Source organism: Tauraco erythrolophus, chromosome 7, assembly GCF_009769465.1.
Source record: "Tauraco erythrolophus isolate bTauEry1 chromosome 7, bTauEry1.pri, whole genome shotgun sequence".
NCBI lineage: Eukaryota > Metazoa > Chordata > Aves > Musophagiformes > Musophagidae > Tauraco > Tauraco erythrolophus.
Genome location: NC_141471.1, coordinates 40054252 through 40068786, shown reverse-complemented (window position 1 = coordinate 40068786; position 14535 = coordinate 40054252). Strand labels below are relative to the sequence as shown.

General features: G+C 43.4%; 1 protein-coding gene across 1 annotated transcript in view; it reads right to left on the bottom strand.

The window, feature by feature from the left end:
• The window catches only part of PLCL2 (phospholipase C like 2), a 108251-nt gene extending 96171 nt beyond the window's left edge, over positions 1 to 12080 (bottom strand). The window contains exon 1 of the mRNA XM_086614527.1: positions 11757 to 12080. Within this exon, the coding sequence (XP_086470653.1) occupies positions 11757 to 12080 (324 nt within the window). The remainder of the gene's footprint in view (positions 1 to 11756) is intronic.
• Between the last annotated feature and the right edge of the window lie 2455 nt (positions 12081 to 14535).

The window sequence follows — 14535 nt, the reverse complement described above, 5'->3', positions numbered from 1 at the left end:
TAACCTTGCAAATCAATTTTTAGAGGCCAAGACTTTAATCACAAGGTTCCTTTTATATCCCACTCACCTCCCTCTCCCCCAAATTATTATAGTAAGTTTTATATATCCGCTAAGGACAGAGTTAAATTTGGGATTAGATGTAGAAGAAAAAAAAAAGTATTCGTCATAGCTGACTACATTGGAAGTATGTGTTTGAGCTATGATTTCTGGTTAATATAAAAATTCATTAGTAATTATCAGGACAAAAAGTGCAAATTTTCTCCTGGCAAGGCAGGAACTCCTAAACTACTGTTTTGAGAGGTTAAGTTCAATATTTATGGACAGAAATATTGATTTTCACATGTAAAACAATGTAAATCCGCGTCATATTCTGTTCCTGTTACTCCAACTGAGTGTGTATCACTGTCAAACAGAAGAAAAATAACATGTAACCAGACATTTTTATAAAACCAGTAGAATTATCTGAAGCTTTGAAACTTAAGAATTACATAAAGATAACACTGCTGACAGTGATGCTCAGAAATTATGAGTCAGGCACTGGAATTTGTCACAAAGTGGACACACAAAAGCAGGATTCAGGAATCCTCAGGAATAACAAAGGTGTCTTCTCCTGTCTCAACCCAGCAGCCTGACTGAGCAGTAATGGACTAACAGATCTTACTCCCCTTCTGAGTAGCCAGGAAGTTCTGAAAGCAAATTTCTCTCCTCAAACAATAAATTTAAAAAAAAAAAAAAAAAAAAAAAAAAAAACGAGGAGGAAGGGGAGATAAGAAAAACTCAGAAGAGCATCCTAACAGTAACAGACACCTCACATCATTTCTATTTTCAACAGTTTAAGTGACAAAGTGTTGGGATTTCCTTCCAAGATAATGCTGTTGTACCAATCTTGCGGGACCTAAAATCTTCTAGTTATTTTTATCCTTCATTGTTTACTGCAACCATTTAATAACCTTTTTAATCCTCAGCAGAATTCTTCTCTGAGGTGAAACATTACATGCTCTTCTATTTTCAGGAAGCTATCTGAACTCATTGTTATACTTTGTGTGAGTTTCCTCAAGACTAAAAATGCCTTCTTGGCTCTTCCGGACTCTGACACGGCATCTCACACATTATAAAAGCCAATCAAATAAAAGATTGACTAAAATAATCCATTAATATGACTGCTAGGTGAGAACTTTAAAACTCAAAACTCTAGGACATCCAAAATACTATGAGACTGCGTTTACCAAAACAATGTCCTTCCTCCTTCTTTCATATTTAACAGCTTATTATAACATGAAAGCACTTTTGTTAGTACTGTATTTTTCAGCTTTATCAATGTCCACGCTATTTTATTCTGTTACTATGCAAACAAATGTACTCGACCATAACTAGAAGCCAGATGTGCTAATCAGCGATGTTTTGTGCCATGAACACCATAAAAAGACTTTATAACACTTTAAAAGATTTCTAACAGAACTTCAGTCTCCTGCAAAGATGTTAATGTCAGCCACTTCCAACACAAGCATCATCACCAGCACAGACATCCTTACACCGTTCTTCAAAGAGAAGGTTTTAAATATTTAGTAAAAGGTTTTAACAGCACTCTCCCATTGCCAATTAGTGACAGTGATACCATTTAAATCTTTGATGATGACAATACTAAAAATAAATAAATTACATTCCGACTTAGTATCACAGTATTTCTAAACCTTCATTATGCCATAGTGGATTTACGCATTTGCCTGGCACACATTTTGAGTACTATTTTAGTCCTGCACTGGAAAAAAAAAAAATAAAATGGAAGGAAAAAATACATAAAAGGTCAGCAGAATGAAAAAAGCACAGAAAAGCTTCAATACATGGAAAAACTAAGTAGAGTAAATTTTTGTCAGCCTGGAAAAAAAAGATGACACAAAGCAAATGTGATGAACACCTTTCAACTAGTTTGTGGAATAGAGAAAGTGAGTACAAACCAATTGTTTGTTACCTGTTCTAACACAAGAACCAGGGGGTAGCAGGCGAACAAGTAAGGAGCTGCCAGGTAAAACCAGGCAGAAAAGGACCTCCTCACAGAACATATAGTTAAGAAACTGCCACAGGACCTTACACTGGTGAAAAGCTTACAAAAGCCAAACTGGCCTTTCACAACTGTTGGGAGAAAACCCACAAGGATTATTAAACACAAAGGGTGTCTTAGCTCCAAATCCCTTATGGCTGGGAGCAGACATTAGGAAAGGTGGCTTTTTCTATTCTACTATCTCATTGCAGTCGCTGTTGGAGGCACGCTAATGAGCCAAGCGGTCTTTTGGTCTCACCCAGGGCAGCTTTAAGTTCACCGGGGCTGGCAACTTTTGAAGACTGGAGGGGGAACAGATGCATCTACCCTAAAGTGTGCAGTCAGCCTTCATCATAGGTTCAGGCTTCAAACCCTGTGGGACTTAAACCCACCGTGAAGGTCGACAGCCTTGCACTAGCACCTGTACTCCCTTTTTGTCACTCCTTTCTGGAGATTCACAAGCAGACATCAACCACCGCAGTACTGCACACATCACACGCAGAGTTCTGCTCTGCTCTAGCACCTTGCTGGGAACAGAAGGATCTCCACCAGCTGTTAAAGAAGAAAGGCAGAGTATGGCCAGTCTGTGGTCTCTCTGCTGCTGAAGCAGAAAAGCCAAGCTGTATGAGGGATAGGGAGAGACCAAAGGAGGAGAGGGACAAACAGTCAGGGGGACGCAACAGACAAAGTGATATACAACAGAAGCAGGCCAAGCAGGATAGTAAAAGACTAAGAATTCTTCTGCAGCCTTACTTCTAGATCTACAAAATATCAAAGATAACCCTCCCCAGCTGAAAGCTCTCAGTGCTTTCACACTGTACCACCACTCTGAGAGCAGACTCCAAAACCAGCTGGCCCTTCACTGAAGAAGGACCAAGCGTGAGGCACACAGTATGTGTCATTTACAATGAGGAACAAATAAAGCTGGAAAGCGTCAACCTCAAACAATGGTTGTGAGATGCATCACTGCAACTACTACAATTGGGGAGAACAAAGAGAACATAAAGGAGAGCTGGAGTTTAACAAACGAAGTACACTTAATAAGCCATAAAATGATTTTCGGGGTTCTTCAAAAGCAAGATAATCATAACACTATCTGAACCCAAACTACTTATGTCTGCTCTAGCTTTCTCCACTATGTGGTAGCAATGTGCCATGACTAAATACATTCTCATTTCACATAAATATTAGTCTTTGACTCCAGGATTCAGACTGGAAATGCTTTTTTGCAGCAATTTGCTATCAGCATATCTAAAAAAACCTGATTTAGTGACCATTCTGTGTAAATGGCAAAATGCATTTCAGTTAATTCAGGCTATTTCCTGAAGCGATTTATTTCCAACTATTACTGAGTTTTTCCTGCCTTACATAGCAAAAATGTATGTATTTCTAAACACATAAGTATTGCAACGAATGTAAGTATTATTTCAGCAATTGAGAAACTATTTTTTTCTACAATATATACATGAAAGATATTCATTGTGCTTGTGCTTTACTGAAGGAAAAAGCATGGTAGAGTATATAAAAATAAAGTTGCTGTCTTGCCTTTTTTTCAAAAAAAAACCCCACAATTGCTCCTGTACCATTTACAGGAGTTATCTAAACTCAGTAAACAACTGCCTATCCTAAAAACACCAACAATAACTTGTAGGAAGAAAATAATCTAAACAAAAGCTTTGAGAGTGAGCTGAACTCCTGTCCTGTTAGTCGAACTTACGCTTTAATGATGCAAAAAATTAAGCAATGAAATTTTTATTTATTTATTTAAATAATCAGTCATTTACACTTTATCTTAAGGAATGTGGTTAGAGTAAACAGTTGACAGACAATGTCACTTTTGTCATCAGTAACTAGGTAATGAAGCATCTGGGGTTTTCCACCATAAAAGGTGTTTCCTGAAACAAAGCCCATGCAAACCATCCTGCTGCTGCAGAATTTCACAACCATTCTTCCTTTCCTATCCTATACTAAAAATGGCGCTAAAGGATGGGGATATGTTCACACACACGGATGCTAACACAACAAAGCACACGCAGAACCTTGTAACGTTCTGTCTTTTTTAGTGAAGGTAAAATAATAACGCAAGGAAAAAGGAAAAAGGAAAAAAAAAGGAAAAAGGAAAAAGGAAAAAGGAAAAAGGAAAAAGGAAAAAGGAAAAAGGAAAAAGGAAAAAGGAAAAAGGAAAAAGGAAAAAGGAAAAAGGAAAAAGGAAAAAGGAAAAAGGAAAAAGGAAAAAGGAAAAAAGGAAAAAGGAAAAAGGAAAAAGGAAAAAAGGAAAAGGAAAAAGGAAAAAGGAAAAAGGAAAAAAGGAAAAAGGAAAAAGGAAAAAGGAAAAAGGAAAAAGGAAAAAGGAAAAAGGAAAAAGGAAAAAGGAAAAAGGAAAAAGGAAAAAGGGGAAGTTTCACAGTAACCACAGAAGCTCAACCATACAAAGAAGTTGAAAATTCTGTGGAAGTTCTTTCTAACAAAACAGCAGCACTTATTTTCCTTCTGCAATACTGATTATCTCATAATTTAGAGGAAATATCAAACCATTTTCAGCAATTTTAGCAAAGGTATTAGGATAGTCATGACACTAATACGCGTAATATCAATTATCTGCTATTTGTAAGGCACCTATTTCTTACACTAAAACAAAACTCACAAATAAGTTTATTTTATTAAAGTAAATATTTTCACAGTCGATTTGGAAATCCAGCCTAATACCTTGTTATTTTATATTTTTCATTTTATAAAACTCTCAGCTGCTACTCTGAAAAGGATTTTGTTTGTTTGTTTGTTTAAAAGTACTTCCTGTCTGCCTGCGCTTATGAACTATGCCCGACAGTTTCCAGAACATGAACGTTTGGTATCTGAAAATATCCCTGTCCCTGTACATAGTATACAATCAGAAGCACTAAAGGATATTTTATTAATTATTCCAAAGGGTCAAGCAACATTCAAAGAAATCTCAGGAGAGGCAGAAATGAATCACATCTGTTTAGCTTTCCCAAGGCTGCACCAGTTAACACTGTGATCCTCAGTACTGCTGATTTCCAGTCACATTCTATATTGCACTCTTCACTGTCATGAACATTGATGTTTTGCAAGGTCAAGGTCCAGGAGGGAAGAGGCAGGTGAACTCAGGCATGCTCCTCTTCAGAAGCAACGGACAGAGGAGTCTATACTGACAGTTCTTGAAAACCAACCAGTTTAGTAGAAATGGAGAGATGTACTGCAGTCAAGAGGATGGGCAACGTAACCTTCCAAAGGATCACTCCACACATAATCTTCTACAACAGGGAGAACTAAATACAGTGATAGCACTACCCCATGTTGAAAAGGTATGCCAGATGTGAAAATCGACTGTAAAACAGTTGTGATAGTCTTTATAAACACAACTGCAAAACAGGGAAAGACAACATTTGGTACGTACTCTCCTTAAAGACAAGCCAACCAGCCCCTTTCAGAGCATCCCTTTTTATGCCAATGCTGCAATCTAGTATTTTATAAATTTGTAATTACTGTTTATTATTTTAATATATTTAGAAGGAAAGACATTTTCTCATAAATTATATTTCTGAACTAGATTCTGCAACAGTTTGGTGGTAAAGAGTAAAAATAACTGATCTTTAGTTTAACTACGGAGCACAGAATTCGAACTTACATTTAAAACTCCTAAACTACAATCATTTAATAAAAAACATATATATCACCGTATGATGGAAATGAGAGCATAGTTCTGGCTGTTCATGTGAAGATGGAAGAGTTGCATGCATGTGAGATGTTAAATTAAAATCAGAAAGAACCTGACAAACTGAAGATATGATCTGAAGTAATTAGAACGCAGTCAGTAGGACAAGCACAAGCTTTTAAACTCTGTCCAGATGATTGCTTTTCCCCATACACGAAGAGAAATAAGCAGCCAGCAGTTCTGCAGAGAAGGATCACAAACAAAAGGTGATTAAAAGACAAAGAGCATCATACTGAAATTTATTAACAGTTGATCCTGTATCAGAGCAGTGGAGCAGAGTAGACTGACCTCTTGAGGTCTCTTCCAGCCCTATTTTTAAATACACATTCTTCAATACACATATGCTGCTGCTTTTCATCATATTTTCCTCTTCTCTATGTATGTTAAACATAAATTATTATACACCTTTCTTCCCCCAAAATCTACCTGCTAGTCTATTCATATTCAGATTTCTAAATTTTTACTACAATCCCACATTTGTGTGCAAAGATAAATATTTTAGAATCGATGTACTAGTATTACAATACATGTTATAACTTAATTTGGCCCTTAAAGGTAGACCATCAGCAAATTTCATTTAAGGGTTTTTTTTAATAGAGTCAGTGGGAATAACACAAAGATCAACGTCCATAGCACCCATGGACCAGCAAAGGCTAGGAAGCCACGTAATTAACTTATCCTGTCAGTCTCAGTTTAAATTTTTTAATCTTCCATGAACATGATCAAATCATGAGAGCATCGTGCTGTCTGTGAGCCATGGGTAGGACATCACCACTCTAATTCCTAGTTTAAAAAAAGTTCAAACAAATATCTTTGATCAACTCTGATAATAGGCATGAAAAAATATCATCGGGTATTCATAGATTTTTTAATTCCATTAATTGATTTTTCACCACTGAACTGAGTGAACATATTTTGTGGATATTCCAAGGATTTGGGGATAGAGGGGGTGAAGGAGTTGCCATTATTCACACTAGCCAAGTTCCTTACTCAGTCAACAGAAATCAACATATAAGCTCTTCCAGAAGAGAAGTCAGAGAAGCTAAATTCATCCAAATTAAGCTCCTGCTCCAAGTCATCTTTTGGAAAAAATACCATGGGCTATAGTACATAAGCTAACTAAACTACATGCTGAACTTGGGTAAAGTGAGTATCCTTGTGTATACATTTCTACAAACTTTTTTTTTCATGTATTGTGTTACATATATTCAAATAAAATTTTGATTACTGTAGTCTAAAGAAAATATTAATGCAAATAAAAATATATACCAAATGCAATCCACAACATACCTATCAGGCAGTTTACTGCTTGTTAACAGTGACACTGGACTGAGACACATGACAGCTGCTGAGTGGGTATGTCTAACGTATCTGTATATATGGTATTATATGCAAATACCTAAGGCATACAGCTTTTGTATGACAGAAAATATTATTTAGGAAGAGCTACTATGTGGTGTTAACTATTGTTTTAAAATACAGACTGTATTTTTAAAAATTAGGATGCCAGATACCAGTACACAGTAAGTAGTAGAAGATGAAGAAGGAGGAATACAAACACTGATAAGTGCTGGTATGCTTCTATGGTCTAGCTGAGAGTCCAACTAATCAAAGAGAAAGCACCCTTTAAAAGAAAGCTCCAGGATTTATGGAGCTGCAGTTAGCCATTCAGATCTCTCATACTATCTGACAAACCAAAGAGATGTGATAGATCTACAATGAATCAACAAGAAGAAACAAACGACAAAAAAATCCAGAAACAGCTCCTCAGAAAAAACTAGGCTTTGGTAGCCTAGCTGAAAGCCTGCCCAAGGTAAGACGAAAGAGCAGTTCAACTATCGCAGCCTTGCTTGCTAAATATATGGTTTTTCTGTGGTGTTGGTTTTGGTGTTGATTAGAACACGTGCTCTGAGCAAAGCATCTTCTACTGTTGGGACAGTCATGTATTCTTCCACATGGATCTTCTCTAAGAATTCAGCTCATACTGTAGCATTTTGTTTCTAAGGGCAAAAGGCATGGAAAAAGAAAGTACATGCTAGTTTTTTGTCCTTCTTTGCTCTACATGGCTGTTTTCTTTGAACTTAAGGAGCCATAGCACCTCTGAGCCTGTGACTGCTCAATCAAGCTTACTTGAAAACATCTAGCACATTGAAAAATTACTCGGGCATAAATGCATATACAAATACATATAATAAATATCTCAACAGCATCATTACACAGGTTTCCTTCCCAATATGAAAGCTCAAAATCAGATCATTTCATACACCTTATATTGACTCCAGCAACCTAACTCCTTTATATCCTTTTACATGGAAGCTGAACGTGTTATGACCTATTCCTGAATCTCCACGAAGACTTGCTAACATGTCATTGTGGCTAAGGTAATTTAGGACTGCAGAGAACCTAGATCTACTGAAAATACTACTTTAGAGTTTACCATGAATGCAAAATATTTTATTAAAGCCTTTAAAACAATCACAGTGGTAGAAAATACTGCATAACACTCTCCATGTTTCATATTTTGTACACCTGATACAAACAGATATACAGTATGAACTAGAAATCATAGATGACTGAACGAGATAAGAACGCATGCTGGCATTTTAGTAAGAAAAAAATATCTTGATGCATATGCTGTAGAACTCCCCAGTAGCAGAAAGACACAGATATAAGCATGTTTAGTTTCAAAAGCAAAGCTCTGCTGAAAATTATACCCTAGAATATCTACCTGCTACATTTGGTTCCTCTCTTCTCACAGACTTTGGAACTTAGGAATTGCCAATGCTCAGCAAGTGCATGACTTTACAAAATGAAAGCTTGAGTTTACACACAGAATAAAAAAAAGAGAGATACAAATTTGTTTAAGGTATCGGCCAAGAAATTTATTGACATTAAGGTCAGTATTACAATATACAGAAAAAAAAAAAAACCTGGACTTTGCTTCCAGACACATGTTGATAAGAACACTCCTGCTCACAAATGCCAAGCCACCTTTCTCCATTTAGTTCTCTTTGTTGTCTTCCTAAATAACTGCAGTCTCTCCTAAGTGTATCCCTTCTCATTTCATTACTGTAACACCTCTCCTAATAAAGACATATTTATCCTGCTGGATCTCTTTCTGTCTAGGTCTATAGTTTTGACAAAATGTGAGGTACCGTCAGTGTTGACTGGAGTCCCCTGGAAGCAAGCAGCTCTGAGGAAACATACGCATCACAAGTCATTTGCTGTCTTAAAGATTCTCAAACTCCTACCACCTTGAGTCTCTTTAAGAAAGATGTGACGGAACCTCACACAAAAATACAGCAAGCTCACTGCCAACTGTCAGAGCAGCTAAGAGAAGTTCACAGGATGCTTAAATCCACTTTGAACTGCAAGATGGACTCACTGCAAATTCATTTTACATAATATTATAGGAACCGTTGTAGGAAATGACATGACAGGAAACCATAGCTAGTTGCATGAAGGAAAACATTATGGAAAAACAAAATAGTGACCAAAAAAAACCCACTATATACAATTAAGTGGTACATAAATTAGTTCACAAATGCGGTATCTGAAGACCCCTAAATCCCATGAATGCACAATGTCTTGGCACTATCATCTCTGAAAAATCAGAATCTCATAAACACAGAGAGTAAGAAATGAACAGTGAAATAGTCTCTATAAACACACATATGCAGTCCCTAGCTCTCAAATTTGGTTCAGCAAAGGTAAGCAATGAGATAGGCTATGCCATAAAAATTGCTACAAATAAGGGAACAGTCTTTAACACTTTCAGCCTAAATGCAGCTTATATACGACTGTAAAGGACCAAGATCATATTAGTTCTTCCAGTAATAGTGGCCCTATCACTTGTCATCATCCTAGATGACACTTCAACCTTGAAGAGTATATCCTCTTGTACCAAACAAGAAAGAAAAAGTCAAAATTATGCAGGCACACAAAATAAATAGAAAGAGAAAAAAAAAAAATATGGAACTTGTTAAAAAAAAAAAAAAAAGAACAGTCTGTAAGTAAGAAAGGAAAGGAAAAAAAGGCAGCAACTGCTCTGAGAAGAGTTATGAAAATAGACATCCAATGGAAGCACAGACTAAAACCAAAATAAAATACATGTCTGTGCTCCTGATTTTCATGCATAAACATGCAGTTCTAAGGAATTTAATCTCAAATGGAACTATTCTTCAATCATCAATTTTCTGTTTGTGACTCAAAAGCCTACACAGTAATCAGCAGGTGAAACATTTAAAGTATTAGACATTCCATAAATGTACATTTTACAGATCAACAATGTTGCGTTTTGCATGAAGGTAGGAAATCCGCATCTACATGACACAGACTTGTTTCCTGAGGTTACTCCATATATCCTTTACGAGCAGTTTTACACCATTGATGTAAGTTACTAAAACTCCAGGAACATTTTCCAGAAATAGATTACATTTTACTTTTTCCACTCTCTTGCACAGACTTTTGCTCTGACAAGAGCAGACAACAAGAAGCATCTTAAGGTTTACTATTCATGCCAGATTTTCCAAAAGGTTTCATGTCGAAAACTAGACACCTACGCAAGCAGATTCAAACTACCTGTGAACTGCTGAACGCAGCAGGCACATACTGTATGATGTATAATGAAATCATACACTACGAAGTAGTATGATGGCATGATAAAGACTGCAAACACGCTAGTATCTTTCTTGGGCTACCACAGAAGAAATAAAACAGTGTTAGGAAATATCAGACCTGTAAGAAAACCACTGGCAAACCCAGTAAATATTAAGTTATTCCAAAACCAAGCTCAGTTGCCCCTTGTCTATTGTTGTAATTTCTTTAACACACATACACAAACGTACACACCCAGCATCGCTGCTCGAACAGGAAGGGTGGGTGCAGGCTGTCAGATGTGTTCCACTGCTGACTGCCCTTGCTCTCCCCTTGGTTTTTATACAAGGTCCAGGAGACGGTAACACAACTTGAGATACACTACTAGTATTGAATTTCCACACCTTTTTCTATCATCCAGCCAACGGAACTTCATACGCTGATTTTGGGGGCATATAAATATCCAAGACAACAAATCCAGCTGATCTTGATTAAATTCAGTTCTCAAGTACTTGAAGTTGTGCTTTATTTTACAGCTACAACAGTCGTTATACCAATGAAGTAATTTATCGGTGTTCGCTCAACCTTTTCACTGCAGTTGGGAAAGCTCACCCAAGACAAAGCGTCATCTCTCAGGAACCACAGATTTAAGAAAAGAGAGCAGCTATATTTGTATAAATAATTGTATGAAAATAAACCTTCCAATTCCTTTTTCCACTGATATATATTCTATCATTGATGCTCCTCCTACTTTTCAAGTCAAAACGTTTGCCTTCAGAATACGCAGAGCTAAGTATAAATAAAAATGTTTCTATAGGTGAAGTACAACACAGCCTACTGTTAAACAAGCTGTCACTTTCTCCGGGAAAAATGCTCCCTATTCTACCTTCTCCCACCCCCAGCCCAATGAGATGCCGAATCCCTCATCACCTGCTGTGTGCCTGTCACACGCACAAGCCAATGGAGCCACAAAATTGCTCTGCACAGGTGCATCCCAAATAACAGGGATACTGTGTAATCCATGTCTTTCCCTGCCAGGCTGGTGCCCATGTTATCTTTTCACAAGCCAGCTAGTTTCTCTCGCCTTCTCCAACAGGAGTTAGAGCCTTCTGTTTTAATAAACCTCAAAACACGGTGCCCTCCCAGCCCCCAAGCGTGCATGTGTATAAAGCCGTCGTCTCACCGTTGTCCACTTCTGACAAAGGAAAAACCAAGTCCCCTCACCACAGGGGAAAAAAAACAAAAAGAAAGAAAATTAGAAAAGCCGCCTATCGCCTGTCCTTTCATCTAGAGCCAAGGCTCTGCGAGCCGAATCTATTGCCCGCATCTCCCTGCCTCTGTCACACGGAAAGAGCCAAGACCCCCGTGGGGAGGAGCGAGTGCTCTTACCTTAATTATGCTGCTCCTCCGGGGGATGCCGGTTTTGCCTTCTCGTTGCTGACTGGTGGAAAATCCTTTCTCTTTGCTGCTGCTCTCCGGGCTGGCGGGAGGAGCTGATCCCGGTTCCTCGCCGGCTCCCGCCAGGGCACAGTCCCCGTTGGAGACGCGGCTGCCCGCACTGTCAAAGCGGGATCGCCCGCCGCCACCGCCACCTCCGCCTCCGCCTCCTCCTTCCCCATCTCCTGCCTTGAAGGCCACCTTCCCTTGGACCGGCCCCGGGGAGGAAGGGAGCCCCCCGCCGCCGGTGCCGCCGCCGCTGCCAAACTCCGCCATCAGCCTCCCTGCCTACAGCAGAAACAATATTGCTGTCCCCCTCCCCTCCTCCGGCAGCTGCTCGGCAGCGGCTCTTCTTCCGCTTTCCGCAGATTTACGACCGGGGGATTTTGAGCAAAAGTCTCTCCCCTCCACGCATCGGGCAGCGGGGGCCGCGCAGCTCCGGGCCGGGGGGGACGAGCGTCTCGTCTCGGTCGCGTCCCGGCGAGCACCTGCGGAGGGAAAAGGAGCGAAACGTGACAGCGCTGCCCTCGCACGCGGCGGCGGCGGGCGGGGGAGCGTTACACCGCCGCGCGCTCCCCTGCGCGCACACACGCGCGCGCGGCCGCGGGCGCGCGTGGGAGGGGAAGGGCCGCGCGAGGTCTCCGCGCGGCGCCGCGCCAGTCGCACGCGCGACCCGGCGGGTCTGGTGCGGCGCGGCGCAGCGCGGCGGGGGGCCGCGCGGCACGACGGCAGCGCCGCGCGGGAACCGAGCGCGCGCGGAGCGCAGCCCCGCCGCCGGGGAGAGGGGCCGGCCCGCCCCGACCGCTGCCCGCTCCGGGAGCTTGGAGGGCGGAAGGTCTGAGGGGGAGCGGAGGAACTGCGCCGTTCGGGCTGCTCGACCGGGAAAGCAAGAGAGACGCTGATGGCGGTGTTTTCACCCGTACCGTGAAACCCACAGTCGCAGAGCAGCGAAGCGGGAGCGAAAAGAGAACTTGGAGAACAACACACCCCAAACCTTGCGGCCCCAGCCCGGGGGAAAGCCCGTCCCACGCACAGCGGGGACGACCCGCCGCAGCCCCTCTCCGGCCACGCGCGACGGCGAGAAACGGCAGGACACGAGTAACGCCGCCGCCCCACGGGGCACCCTCCCGGGCGCCATCGGCAACTTTTCTCCCTCTCCCCGCTGCCTGCCGACATCCAGCCGCCTCACGGCGGCTACAGCCGCGGCCCGGGCGGCGGCACCCCCAGCCCTCACACCCTCCCGAGCCGCTACCCGCGGTGCCGCCACCCCGCAGCCGGCCCCCTCCCGCACGCTGCGCCCCTGCTACCCACCTCGGCGGCAAGGTGGGAAGGGGAGCCCCGCCGCTGCCGCTGCGGTAGCCGCTTTTTCCCCCTCTCCCCTCCTCCCCGCTATGGTCGCCGCCTCTGCCCGGAGCCGGATACAGAGAGAAACTGATTCATGTGCTTGTTTCCCTCGCTCTCTACTGCCGCCGCCGCCGCCGCCTCCCCCGGCTCAATGCTCGGCGAGAGCCCCGAGGGGGAAACGCCGGCAGCGCCGAGGGTACAGGCAGCCCCTGCCGCCCCCGCTGGGAAACTCTCCGGGGAAGGCAGAGCGAAGCGAGCCGGGCTGGCCCCCCCCCCTCCGCTGCCAATCACAGGGGCCGGCCCCGCGCGGATTGGCGGCCCCGCCGCCAGCACCCCGCTCCGGCAGCTCGGGGGCGCTCCGCCGGAGGGCAGGACCCGCGCCCGCCCGCCCCGGCGGCGGCCGGCCCCTTCCCTCGCCCGGCGTTTATCAGCGGATTCCTGCGCACGCCGCCTCCCCGCGCAGACGCTGCGGGCTAACACTGAAAAGCCCGGTCCTTGGTGCCCCGGTCCTCGGGGCTCCCGCGCCTGGCCGCATCCTGCGCCCTCTGCTCCTCTCCACCCTCGGGGTCGGCGCAGCGGTGCTCGCACCGGACAGCAGCTCCCGACGCGCCGCCGGCCCTCCTATCCCTCCCGTCAGGGTCCCGCGCCCTGCCCGGCGGCCGCGCCCGTGCTCATCAAACGGGCCGCGCCGGGGGGGGCAGCGGCGGCCGGGGCGCGCAGGAAGGGCGGGGGGCGGCGGCCCAGCGGTGGTTCCTGCCCGCCGTGCTGTCACCCGCGGGCACCGCCAGGGAGACGACCTCGGCCCGTCGCCGGGGCTTCTCCGGAACTCGCGGCGAGCGGGAGCTGATGAGTCCAATTAGATCCATTAATAAGGAAAGACAAAGTGACGGAGTGTGGGAATAATGAAAGCGTCATGAAAGCTGTAACTTGACAGTTCCCGTATGAAGTGTGTCCGCAGCAGAGCAAACACGGGGTGTGTGTGCCCTTACGTACCCCATACCTACTTGTTTACGTTTGCCGTGAGACAAACATGAGGGATTTCGTGTATGAGGAATAACTCGAAGAGCCACACATTTATTTTTACCTCTGGACACGGCTGCGTATTGCAAGAGCTTGGTATTTCACGATTAAGTTGAATAAAGGGAAATGAAATGTCGCAGTTGAGACACTCGGCCCTCTGCTCGAAATTCAGAAGTTGAGTCAGACGGGGAGGCGCTACGCTGAGAGCACGGGCAAAATTAGGAATTGCAGAAATAGGAGCGCAAAGAGTCACGCTGAGCGAAAAGACACCTAAGACGGCCCACGCCATCTGACCTTCAGCATTTGGCTGAAGTGCTTAATGCAGCAGCTAGACTCGGATTATAGTCGAACGCAAGCACCACGCTTT